At 40.4% G+C, this 13,832-nt stretch overlaps 1 protein-coding gene across 10 annotated transcripts in view; it reads right to left on the reverse strand.

Moving 5' to 3' along the window:
- The window catches only part of dlg1a (discs large MAGUK scaffold protein 1a), a 111,545-nt gene that overhangs the window by 23,395 nt on the left and 74,318 nt on the right, over nucleotides 1-13,832 (reverse strand). For all 10 annotated transcript variants that reach the window (XM_013911818.1, XM_013911817.1, XM_013911819.1 and 7 more), the window contains 2 exons: nucleotides 12,458-12,614; nucleotides 11,851-11,953 (listed from right to left, as the gene is read on the reverse strand). In XM_013911818.1, coding sequence (XP_013767272.1) covers nucleotides 11,851-11,953; nucleotides 12,458-12,614 — 260 coding nt within the window. The remainder of the gene's footprint in view (nucleotides 1-11,850; nucleotides 11,954-12,457; nucleotides 12,615-13,832) is intronic.

The raw sequence follows: 13,832 nt of genomic DNA on the forward strand, positions 1-13,832 counted from the left end.
CACACACACACACACACACACACACACACACACACGCTGATCCGAAACCTGCAGTGTCTCCTGCTTCTTCTTTCCCAGATATGAGCTGATATCCCCACAAAGCTCTCATTAGACTGACACACTGACACGAACAACTAAACAGCGCTGAAAGAGCTGGAAGCCACGTGAAACGAGCAACATGATCTGCAATTAGCTTTTGATTTTTCCACAGATAAAAAAGCAAGAAAAAAGAAAATAGAGCCGTAATATATTGTTTCTGATTAGGATATTTCCCTCCGAGGATGACTGAATTGCAGCATTTGATGTCTCCATTAAATGACAGGTTTGAATAATCTAAAAAAGAAAATAGCAATCTGCCTCCATCTTTCCATAAAAAGATGAAACTCAAGAGCCTTTTGCTGAAATACATGTGTTAATTTATTCCTTTAATCTTACATATTTTTCATTGGCAACCCCAGTCTGGCTTTTTCAGATTTAGACCGAAATCAGCAGTAATCCCTCACGAATTGGTGGATTAACATATGTATTTTTCTCAGTTTAAGCTTGACAGACCAGACGAAAAACTTTCACATCCTCTGGCAACTGACTGTAAACACAAAGTGAATCTATACAACACAGGATCAAGAGCAAGAGATAGAGAAAAGTCAGGGAAGGAGGCAGGAAAAGAAGAACAGAAAGGAGAGAAAAGGCAAAGGGGGAGAAGAAGCAGAAAAGAGGTAATGCAGCAGAATAAAAATCTGTTCGTAAAACAAAGAATGAAAGCAGTTTATGAATCAATGTAAACAAAGACAGAGCTACTGTAAAGCTACAGAGATACGCTTTTCCTCTTCTTTCTGATCTATGCAACAAAGACTGTGCTGCAGCTAAGATATCGGTTCTATTAACTCCTGATCTTGAATGCAAAGACAAAGCCTGTGCTGCCAAGGATGCAGCTCTGATCTTCTTTTGTTTTCAGACCCAAGCTAATGCTGATGCAGTTAAAGTGGGAGCTGAAATCCTGATCATTCTTTAAAGTCCAGTTTAGTGAAAGAGCAAAAGCAGCACAGCACAGAAAAAAACAGAAGTGCTGAAAGTGGGAGAAGTTATCGGCATCAAAACTTGCTAGCCATCTACACAGAAGCTAACATGTCACTGCTGTATCAGTGGCCACAAGATGGATAACACAGTGTTAGAGTCTCAGACATTTATCCATTAACGCCTCCCAACAATGTTACCCAGAAACAGCTGTTAGGTTGTTACCAGAGGCGAGATGTAAAGAAGTAAATCGCTTCTCCCACTCTTGCTGTACTCACAGGCTGCTGGCAGACACCGTCCGCGATGTGATACCGTCACAGGGGCTCTCAGATCAGTGTCTAAGCCAGGGAGAGCGAGGTTTGAAGCTTAGAGTCCTGAGACGTGAATGAGAGGAAAAGGATAGAGAGAAAGAGAGGGAGCCCGTTCCACGTTGGATGCAGCACAGGAGAGAGCAGGAGAGGAAAGATGCGAATGTGTGTCTACGTAGGTATGTAGCAGCGTGTGGTGGAGTGGGGAAAAAATATGTGTGCGTAAAATCGGTCCAGTGCTGCTCAGCTGCCAGAGAAACAACAGATGCTAACTCTTTCTCTCTCTCTCTGTCTCTACTACACTCCACTCTTGCTCCATCTCCCGTTCGCTGGTGCGTTCATTTTGCTCCTCCCCCTCTTTGACAGCAGCTAGCACACCCACACACACACACACACACACACACACTGTTTCCTCAGGTCACTCATGCAGGAAGCTGAGTCAATGCCAGGCTCTCCTGCCCTACTTTGGCCCAGGGAATCAGTCTACAAGCCACACACACACACATGGTAAAGCTTGACCAAGCATTCTGAATATTGATTTTTGGGAAGCTTAACTAAGAGGTCAATTCATAGCTCTTAAATGGATTTTCTTTTCATTTTGTATAGCAGTCACATAAAAAATGAGACACTAGCATTTGTCTTAATAAGTATACGCAATTAAACTCTTTCTGCGCTGCATGATTTGTCTGCGCCTCCATCTGTCTCACTTTCCCCACTTCCACAGTTGGGACGGTTCTTTCTTGCATGTGTTTGGCTTCTAAGAAATCTTAAAGATTATAACAATATTCCCATGTAAAAGTGAACAGGTTGTGCTACAATTTTCTGTAGACAAACGGAAATCATGTGGGTTTCATATCATCGGCATTTAACTGCCAACACACATCACCGCAGTGTAGCATTAACAGATTAAGAACAAGACAGACACAGGTATATAATATACAGGGATAATGTGGAGCTGGATAAAAGGTAAGGAGAAGGTGAGGAAACTAGGAGGCAGAGGCAGTGGGGGGAAAGATGATGATGGCAGAGACTAATGGCTTGTGTTCCCTCCTCTCCTCTCCTCTCCTCTCCTCTGCTCTCTCTAGAGGAGCATTGTTACTCCATTGAGCAGCTGGCAGAGGCCTTTCCCTGCATTGTGCAGCTTCAGTGCTATCCAACACAAAACCGCTAGAGATAGGCATTTCACATCATTAGGATTGTGTGCATTGCACCAATACATTCTCCTTTCAGATCACCCTTTCCTTTAACAGAGGAAAGAGACCGCCCTAATTGTGAATAACTGCCACAAGTGAACCCCTAAGAAAAAGGACAATATCTCTCAAAGGGTTGATCCTCATTCATTAAATGAATATACATACTTTTCCCTTCAGTTTTTATGTCCCACGGGAAGAAGCATGGATCATATATGCTGTTTTTTTCCACTGTTTATGTCATCATTGCTGTAGCGTTTGGATTTTTCTTGTACATTTAAATGTTTCCCGAGGGTTTCTTGTTTCCACTTGCAGCACTATGGAGAAATAATTTAATCAGCAGACCATTGCATACTTGCATCATGCAGACAATACACCTCCTTGTTGCCAGTTCGGCACTGCTCCACATACTGAAAGAAGAGAAGCTTATAGTAACAAAAACAATGAAGAGGACTGCTAGCTCGCAAACATTTATTTAAATAACGTACCATTAAATTATGCCCCCAAAAAGAAGGAAACACATACCAAACACATAACGAGAAAACTGCACTGAACTGCTTCAATTTGACTCTTTTTCACTCATTTTTAAAATTCTTCAGAAACTGAATTTGTCCAAGGACGTAAATAATTTGCAGGTTCTTGCTGCGCTTGCATGGGTTTCTTCGGGTGCCCACAGTAACTTGGTGAGTCTAAATTGGCTGTGGGTTTGGATGTGAACGTTAGTAGTTGTCTGTCTCTCTTCGTTACCCTGTTATGCACCAACAACCTGCCCAGGATCTACTCCTCCGATAACCCCAGTGTCAGCTGGGAAAGGCTGCAACCTCCCACAACTCCAGTAGTGGACACAGACCTCTTCTTGGTTCATTAGCTGAATTTAAAAAAAAAACCCCACACACATACAAAATAAAACCCCAATCCAAATTCTTCACGTTATAAGCCTGCTTTATACGTCTACAATAAGCCCTGGCTCCAAAAATAGCAGTGCTGCAAGAGGCTCATCTATAATTAAAACAAAAGCTCAGCAATCTACATTGGTATTGATTAAGTGATCAGATTGCAGGAGAGGAATAGAAGAATAACGTAACTAAAGCAATTTAAGACAAAAATGTCTTGATGTACTGATTTAAGTTTAAATGTCAAAAGCTGGAAGTGAAAAAATGTGTCTCAAAGTGACGAAGAGACACACTCCAAATCCTAAATCAGTCGCCTTCCTGTTACAAGTGACACCTCAAATCCCCCAAATCACACATCGTGGGTTGAGAGTCAGACCATTACCACAGACTTCAGTAACACTGGGGAAGACAGGAGGAGGTGACAGGTGGAGAGGAAGGAAAGCGAAAAAAGGAAGAGGAAAGAAAGGAAGCAAAAGAGGAAAGAGGGGGCTAATATACAGAGTTAGAAAAAAAAAGTAACGTCCTTTACTTTGGGTGTTCAGCAGAAGAAAATCCAGCAGCACTGTATTTGAAAGCCCCCGTGATGGAGCTACTGTTAATCTTCTATGTAACAAGTTGTGCACGACACACACAAACGCACGCAAAGTGCAATAAGCACACTAACAGAAGTGAGGATAATCCTCTGTACATCACCTCAGTATTACTGCTGACAGACACTAGCTGTGTGGGTCACGTGTGAGTGTTTATGTGTGTGACTGTGCGTCTCTGACAGTCGTGTGTAATCCCAGTGACTAACACTGCTGTCAACCTGCAGGCATTTGTATTCCCACATCAGGAAACTTAATGGCACAGAGAAGATCGAGCTTGAAGGTCAGCACAGCGACTCAACATTGTTTTAACCAAACATCGTGTTTTTTTCCAATCAACAGTTGTACTGGATACTTAAAAACAGAAATGAAGCCGTGAAACTTCAGCTCAAATTCCCAGTTTATTGTTTCGCTATGTATTAAAGCTTTGTTGTTTTGAGCATGAGCCAATGGTCTTTTCAGCTTTTTACATATTACTGTTCGCTAATAACAGCCAACTTTGGAAAAGAAATGGTATGTAACTGAAAATTCATTGTGAAACCTTTGCACATTTTAATGCCGTTAATGATCAGTTGTTTCCAAGTGATTACACCTCATCTTTTCACATTTGGCGACTGATTGCAACTAGTTGTTGCTCAGAAGTTGAATGTGCCACAAGTTTGGATCTCAAGGTGGCTGCACAAGGTGCTTGGTGACAGGCAATCTGACTCCAAACAATCATGGTTCGAATCTTTTAGCACTAAGCAACTGACTCAAAAATGTTGTTGAGTTTAAAGATTACATTCAAGGAGTCACAGTGGAATTAGGTCTTGAAAATACAAAGGAAAATGTCTAACAGTGGTTACACTGTGTTTTCTATACACCGAGAGCTGAATATAGGTAACAGAAAGCCTTTTGTGGCTGGAGAGGAACATGAAAAAACAATACTGAACTTCAGGACAACTACAAATGACCATTATGTGAATGCAGTCCCGATCAAAAGTTTAAGACCACTTGAAAATGGCAAAAAGTTATATTTTGCATGGTTGGATCTTAATAAGGTTCCATGTCAAGCTTCAACATGCAACAAGAAGAAACGGGAGTGAGAAAAAAACCTTATTTTGAGCATGCAATTTATTGAAAACAACCCTTGAACTGAAATAGGCTCTTTTACAGCTGATCGAAAGTTTAAGACCACACCTCCAAAAAAACAGTTAACCCCTAAAAAACGGAAATCAAAGTTCCAAACAGGAACTCAGTAATGAGTAGCTCCACCGTTACTGTTCATCACTTCAAAAACTCGTTGCAGCATGCTTGATGCAAGTGTTTCCATGAGGTGAGTGGGAACATCTCTCTAAAAGCTTAAGACGGCCACATGAAGGACATCTACTGCCTGGAACTGTTGTCCATTTTTGTAAACTTCTCTTGCCATCCATTCGCAAAGGTTCTCAGTTGGATTTAGATCAGGGGAACACGCACAATGGTCCAAAAGAGTGATGTTATTTTCCTGGAAGAAGTCCCCTGTCCTGCAGGCATTGCATACATTAGCATTGTCCTGTTGAAAAACCCAGCTGTTACCACACAGACCAGGGCCCTCAGTCATGAGGGATGCTCTCTGCAACATCTGGACATAGCCAGCAGCCATTTGATGCCCCTGCACCTCCTGAAGCTCCATTGTTCCACTGAAGGAAAAAGTACCCCTGACCATTATGGCGCACCCTCCACTGTGGCATGTAGAAAACATCTCCAGCGGGATCTTCTTGTCATGCCAGTAAACATCAGGACCATCAAGGCTACATTTTCTCTCATCAGAGAATAAAACTTTCTTCCACCATTTAATGCCCCATGTTTGGTGCTCTCTTGCAAAGTCCAAACGGTCGGTTCTGTGGTGTTCAAGTAGACGAGGCCTTTGAAGACATTTTTGGTTTTTGAAGCCCTTCAGCCTCAGATGCCGTCTGATGGTTATGGGGCTGCAGTCAGGACCAGTAACGCCTTAATTTGGGTCGAGGATCGTCCAGTGTCTTAACAGACACCCAATTGGATCCTCTGGCTCAGTGTTGGTGAAGTTTTTTGTCTCTTACACTTGACGTTTTTCTTCCATAACCCTCAGGATCACTTAAGAAATTCCAAATGACTGTCTTACTGCGTCCCACCTCAGCAGCGATGGCGAGAACATCATAACAGTGTGACTACCTGACAGAAAATGACAATGAATCTACATTTTTGCACACATTTGACCTTTTAAAGGCACGTGGTCTTAAATTCCGATCAGCTGTAAAACAGCCTGTTTCAGTTTAAGTATTGTTTTAAATAAATTACATGCTCAAAAAATGTTTTGTCCTACTCACATTTATTCTTGTTGCATGTTGAAGCTCTACTTGGAACCTTGTTAAGATCCAATCATTCAAAATACGATTTTTTGCCATTTTTGATTGGGACTGTCCTACAAATGCAAAATTGTAAAGGAAATAATAGATTTATACATAGTTGTTAAACATTGTTGTTAAACTTTGTTGTAAAACATTGTTAAGTTTGATGAAATTTCTATATTCAAAAATATAAAACAAATGTAAAAATGTTTACAACTGATAAATTATAGGCTTTGTGTACATTGGATACAAAGTCATTAGGATGACTTCACTTTAGTAAAGGGGTGATAAATGGTTGCATGGAGATTGCAGAAGTGAAAATAATTCCTCTGTAGCCTGATAGCTGCTACTTATATCACCTGTCCACAGTCAAGTTGCCATATGGGTAATGTAGGCTTTCAGATCATTACAAAGTGATCTTATATATAAATTAAAAATAATAGGAACAAACAATCTCATAGATAGGAGAGTGTGTAACTGTGTAACTGTGAGTACGCAGTGAGTGTGTGCAACATAATCTTGTTTCTCTTTTTCTCAAAAGATGATAGAAGATTTTTACAATGACTTACAACATTTTGAGAACAGAATCAATTTTCTCCACTCATACCTTGTTACCGGTGCCATTAATTACAAACACTGAGTGCATAATAACACACACAACTGTAAATCTTATGCTCCTATTATCTCCTGCAAATGCCACACAAAGCACGTCAAGTTTACTCTGAAATGAGATCTTACAAAATCATTATTGCAGTCATCATCGTTATGAAGTTACTGCAGACATCGGCTGGTTCAGTCTCACCAGTCTCACCTGGCAGTGAGTGTACATATGAAATGACTTCAAACACCCTAAAACAACATGACAGATGCCAACAATATTAATGCAGCAGGAAGACTTCAGACAAACACGCTCCATCTGCTGTACTTCAAATAAACACAGATCCATATCTGGTGCATCAGCTTGAACCAAATCTCTCTCTCTCTCACACACACACACACACACACACACACACACACACACACACACACACACACACACAACAGTTCAGTTTGGGGTATCGCTGTGCTGCGTTTGGCTACAGTGCCCAACATATTTAATATAAATAACAGAAGGAGACCTGCACACAGACACTCTCTTCCTCTCCTGGTGGAGGTCGTTATGAGTTCTTCTCCCATTGGCAGGAAGAGTGTTTGTGAAACAGACGAAGCACTGCTGGCCATCGCCACAGGAATGGGACTAACACGGACCTCAGATGGACACACACACACACTGCTGACCAAAGCCCAGCATGGACAGAAGGTTTGATATAAAATTTCAGTCGAGAGTCACTAATGAGGTGTATAGGAGAGTCACGACACAGAGACACAATGGTGTTCTTCTACTGATTGTTTTAGATTAAGATACAGAGCAGCATGTAAGCCTGGTTAACTGATGATAATGTTATCTAATGAGAGACCAAATGCCAAGGCAGAGCTGGTCGAATATAAGCCAACATACTTTTGAACCATACTGATCACTGGTTAGTTGTGTATCAGCAGGATATTAGCAAACATGTCAAAGATGACTGGAAATTAGCCTGATCGGTTTATAGTTACAGTTGCTCCAGTTTTCTCACCGTTATTTTAGCCTCTTCCTCTCTTAGATTTAGATCCCTCAGTACCTTCAGTACCTTCGTGTTCTGGCTACCTCCTTTTTATGGATCTTAGTTACTCCTTTAATCACAATTTACAGTTAGTTAAAGTAAAATGAAATGTCCTTCTAGGAAATCAAAGAAAGACTCACTGCAATGTTTGTAGATTTTTAAACCACAAAACCAAATGTTGAATGTTTGAAAGCTAACACTTGGGTAAAGTTAGTTGTTGTAGAAGTAGTGGGAACACACTAATCATATACTACAGATCAATAGGAGGTAAATGGAAGCAGGCAGACTACTCCTTTAAAACCTTATGAGCTCTTTGGGCACTATCCATGGTGCTGATCCCACTTAATACCCCATACAAGACGTGAACAACCAAGAGGATATGCTCCGATGTTCCCACTAGTTAGTTCCAGTGAGAAATAAATGAAGTGTCAGAAACAAACACAGCGTTATCAGCACCACTACACATTCACTTCCACTAGTATATTAATGCCAGCGCATTAAAAACATACTACCTTTGAGTTTATTTTTAGATATCTTCAATAAATATTATGTGATATCCACATAATAACTTCACAGACTTACTGCTTGCTAAAAGTTGTGTTAATAAAGTGGTTAAACTTTAAACCAGAACTAAAGTTTGTAGGACCTGATTTGGATTTTACAACAGCTGGCCATCTTCCCAGTCATCAGTGGCAAACAGCATGGTTATCTGATCAGATTATGTGATTTATACGAGTTACTGCAAAGAGCTTATATTGAAAATCTAAGAGGCATTTTGATTTGACAGGAAAATCTGTCACTGACTAATAAGACTACCTCCAAGAACAGGTTGTACATATTTGCTTGTTAAGGAATCAACAAAGCAATCGCCTTCTTTTTTGCCCGCCATGCCACAGCTTTAACTAATCTACAGTGTGTGAGCTCCGAGACGGATCTGCATTTTTCAACTTTGGTTACAAACAAGCTTGTGCCGTCTGAGCCTTTCTTTGTCCGGTAACAAGTCTGTGCACCTTAAACGAAACTTCATTTAGGACCTTCAATTAACCTCTTGAAATTAGAATTCATAATCCATTTATCATGCTTGTATGACCTTTGAGAATTCATAATCCATACATCACAGTTTTCAGAATGATGTATGGATTATATCCTTGCACGGCCTTCATAAGCTTCCAAGATATTTGCATACTGCAGCTGCTGCAGAACTTCATTACCTTCCGACAGTGCCTTCCCAGTCTTAATGTGTGGTTGCCCTGTTAGACTATGTTTAGACTAATATCAGCTTGGCCAGCAAACTGTTTGATGGAATATCTGGGCTATAAAGTCATTTAAATCCTAATTACTATGCAACATTTCAAGGTGATATTCTGGCTCTAACTGATATGTTCTCGCCCAAATTTTGCCCAAATCTCTATTGTGCTTGCTGACATTTGTCTGTTGTCTTGTTAATGGATTCAGTCCCTTTTCATATCAAGGTCATCACATAAAAAAAGACATGCACTGTACTCCCAACAGTTTATATGTTGACTAATGACTACATTTGCCCACTCAGAAGTGTGACCTCCCTCTCATGTGCTCCCTGAACTCTAGCACAATGCCTGGTACTGACCTGACGATATCAAATCTTAATACTACTGAGTCAACTTACATATTTTGCAATCACTTTTTCCTTTGCAGGCTTCTATAGAGTTGTTGCATATACAGTGTTGTGAATAGATATTTGCCCTCTTCCCTATTTTTTAGTTTTTTGCAAATTTGTCACACTTATATGTTTTAGATCATCAAACATAATGCTAACTTAATACTATACAAAGATAACCAACGTAATTAAAAAAAAAATTTATTAAGGGAGAAAATGCTATCAAAACCTGCCTGCTCCTCTGAGAAAAAGTAATTGGCCCTTCTTGTTAAATCATGAATCAATTGTGATTAACCACTTTTTTTTTGGAAAGCTGAAAAACATGTTGATGATTTTCTTCTGTTCTCAAACCGCTCTTCTCTTAGAAGCTCTGGGTGGAGTCTGGGTGGAGTCCCCCCCCCCATTGTTTTTCTTACCATGCTACCTCTTCTAACCTGTCTTCCCAATGTGATGTTTGTGCAATGTATGTATGGTTGGAAGGGGGCCAATTTCACTGCAGGTAACATGTACGTGTATCATTGCAGCGACAAATAAAGGCTTAATCATCATCAAAAAAAGTCTGGACTAAAACCAGATTGAGATGCTTTAGTATGACCTTAAACATGCTTGAAAAAACCCTCCAATGTCACTGAGTTAAAACAAATCTGCAATGAGTGTGAGGCAAAATTCCTCACAAGTGCACATTGATACAAAAGACTCGCTGACAGTGATCACAAATGCTTGATTGCAGTACTTTCTACCAAGGGTGGCACAAACACAGGTTTAGGGGAGAATTATCTTTTCACACAGGGCCAGGTATGAAGGATTTCTGTTTGACGCTATCAAATATATTAAATCATTTATCAATAGGCTACAACTTGTTCATGTGGAAAACATACATCCTCACAGCAGACTCTGTAAAGGTCTTCTAATCCGGTGTGTAATACACTGCTCGTGCCCTTAATAACACATTTATGAACAAGCTCTCTGACTGATACCAAAATCAAAGGGCAGCATCCCATTAGCCTATCAGCATTTATAACCTGGTTTCCAAGGTTACGGCCCTCTAAGTCACTTCCAGTAAAAAAAATATTCAGGATGATGCTTGTTGGGAAACTCAGCCAGAGTCTGTATTAATTGTAACTTTATGAGGACAAATGTGTGTTAGACACAGGCATAATGGATATTCTGAGTGCTTCTCCCTTTAGGATGAACCATCAAAACTGTCGTAAGCGTTCAGATTTGAATAAGAAGTAAGGTTAGATTTAAATGTAGGATTTGTTTAGAGTAAAGGGCAGGGCTGGGCATCTTATTATATGTTTTAGTGTTATAATATATATCCACCAATTATTTTTCTTCAGATTGCAGATACTTGGTGAGGGTGTCACAATGTAGTGTCCTGATCAAAGCATTATAAAATATAAAGAATGGCTGTAGACTTCGAAGGTAAAAAAAAATTTCATAGAAGTCTATGGGAAAATGATTCTCGGCACCTCTGCTCTGTGACTTTCCTGATGAGTGTACGGGCTCAGTCCCTAATTTCAAAATTGTGGTCATTATTACTGACTTATGTGAAATGCCCAATATCTCAAACAAATATAAAGAGGAGAAATCATTTTGATGCCTAACCAGAACCGACTCTATGAGAACACACAGCACAGCTACTTACACAGACATTAAATGATACATGTGCTATTAGGATTAAAGGATAAAGAAGGGAATATATCAGCGAGGGCCTTCACAAGTGTAGATGTTCCACAGTTAGTGAATTTCCAGTACAGTCTTTTGAATATTTGCATAACATGGAAATCGCTTATTGATATTATGCAAATATTCAAAAGACTGTACTACTTTTTTATTGTTTATTAGGAAGAATACAAAGCACGCTGTTACATGCTGAGAAGACGTCACTTTCCATCTACAAAGGCAGTGAAGGTTGGTTTCTCTGTCTTCTTTATACATTCTGCCCACACATACTGAATTCAGATTTTTGGGTTTTCCCACAGAGTGGTAGAATTGTAGCTATAGAGGGCAGCAACATGCTGATTCTGATCACCGCAAACATTCAGCCTTTACCAAAACCAAGATGAAGAACTAACTCGTCTCACACAATCAAGATTGGAAAAAATGACGTACCACCTTCTGCTTCAAGCCAGAACATTTGTATTTTTCAAATATTTTATGAAAAATATTCCACACATTACAGTGAACATGTGAATAATAGACATGCAGAATCTATCTCCAGCACTCACCGTCTGGTCTGAACTGGGCTACTATGGTGACGGTCTGTCCTGCATTTTTCAGAGCTGCGGCTGCCTGCTCGTGTGTTGCACTGGACAGGTCCACTCCATTCACCTACGAATACAGACACACACAATTAGCAGCTAAATTTGCACTGACACGAGCAAATTGGAAACACTCACAAGTGCAGGTTTTGTTTTGATAGAACTCGCATACGATAATTCAAAATCACAGTAATTCTACAGGGACTGTCAGTGTCCCGACAGTCTGAGGATTAAATCTAGCGTGAATGTTGTGTGAAGAAAATTAAACCTATATTTCATTTTAACGGGACACACACCACATCGCGAGAATGCACTCAGTCATCGGAGGGCGCCGGTTGACTGGTAACGCACGAAAAACAAAGAAAAGTTATGTGAAGCTTAACTCCACCTTCAGATTAACAAATCACTGCAAATAAGCATCTGGAACTGATTCCAATGGCTCTACGTTTTAAGGTACAACATCCTTACAAAGCAAATCTGTTGTGAAACATTAATATAAACAGAATTAGGAGTTATTCACCAACGCTGTGTCGTACTTCTCAGGGATCTGTATGTGTGGTGTCTTAGTTCATACCGACAGGATGCGGTCTCCCTTTCGAAGTTCCCCACAGAGATCAGCTGGACCTCCAGCAAGAATGAAGGAAATGAAGATGCCTTCTCCATCTTCCCCTCCAACAATGTTAAATCCGAGACCTGTAGATCCCCTCTGCAGCACCACCCGTCTGGGTTCCCTGACAGAAACACAAATCAAACAAAGACATCACATCACGGCAACTTATTGGTATTCTCCTTGTTTAGGACACCAGTTCATCAGTTTTGTAATGTATGAATACATTTGATGAGTCAGTGACTACACACATTTTGAAATAATGTTGTACTTCATTATATGACGTTCTCTGAATGTGGAAAAATTTGTAGTGAGAAGAGCTTAATCTCTGCGGGAGGAAACAGTGCTTAACCCGAAGATTACTTTCTGTTTTCACCAGCAGATGTCAGCATCGCACTTTGTGGCACAGCGTGAACAATGAGAGCCGGTCTAGCCTCTACGTCTCGTAAAAAGGACGAAAGAAAAGAATCCAAGTCAACACAAGCGAGTGATGAAGCAGCTGGATGAATGGATGAAAAGCAAATAAAGTCGACCACTGGTAAAAGTTTTTACGCACACCGTCAGCATGTGTAAAAACAAGATAACAAGAGCGCTTCAGCTTGGTTCATGTCTCTTCTAAAAACAGAGCAGTTCTTTTGTGTGTATTCAGAATCAGACACATTCACAAATGTGGGCTGTTGACTAATTTTGTATTGCAACAGCAAATCCTGGCCTCCTTTTGGAACTACATACTACATTTGGAAAAAAAGTCAGCACGGGCAGATACTCCGAGCATGTATGAAAATTACTGCTGAGATAGAAATGAACCAGCGTGTCCCTCCATCTGATCCTTAACCTGAATTCATCTGTTGTGCAGAAGTTTTGCTCACTCAGTGGACATTTTTTAAAACCCATGATCTGCTATTTGTGTGACTAATCAGAGAGCGAGAGAGGAAAAATAGCTGGAGAAAAGAGAAGGACACACGTCAAAATGACCATTCTGCAGTCTGTCTGAGGCTTATCAGATTTATTATAATCAAAGCGCACTGATTGGCCCAAAAGGTCTATGACGAAATAGGTCATATTCTGGTAACCACGGTGATGCCAGTCGAGTGACGAGGGTTGTGATAAGCAGTAATCCCTCCATTAAAATGGATTAAGACAGTAGAGCAGCACTCAGGGTGTATCTGTGTGTGTGGTGTGTCTGTACGCGTATGTAACCTGAGTTTACTTGACAGACAAAATTTGCAGGGCCATCTGCCTTTCACTGCCACACACACACACACACACACACACACACACACACACACACACACACACACACACACACACACACACACACACACAGAGCAAACACGGATGC

Source organism: Pundamilia nyererei, unplaced genomic scaffold (assembly GCF_000239375.1).
Source record: "Pundamilia nyererei isolate P.nyererei 1_Seehausen unplaced genomic scaffold, PunNye1.0 scaffold00072, whole genome shotgun sequence".
Classification (NCBI taxonomy): Eukaryota; Metazoa; Chordata; class Actinopteri; order Cichliformes; family Cichlidae; genus Pundamilia; species Pundamilia nyererei.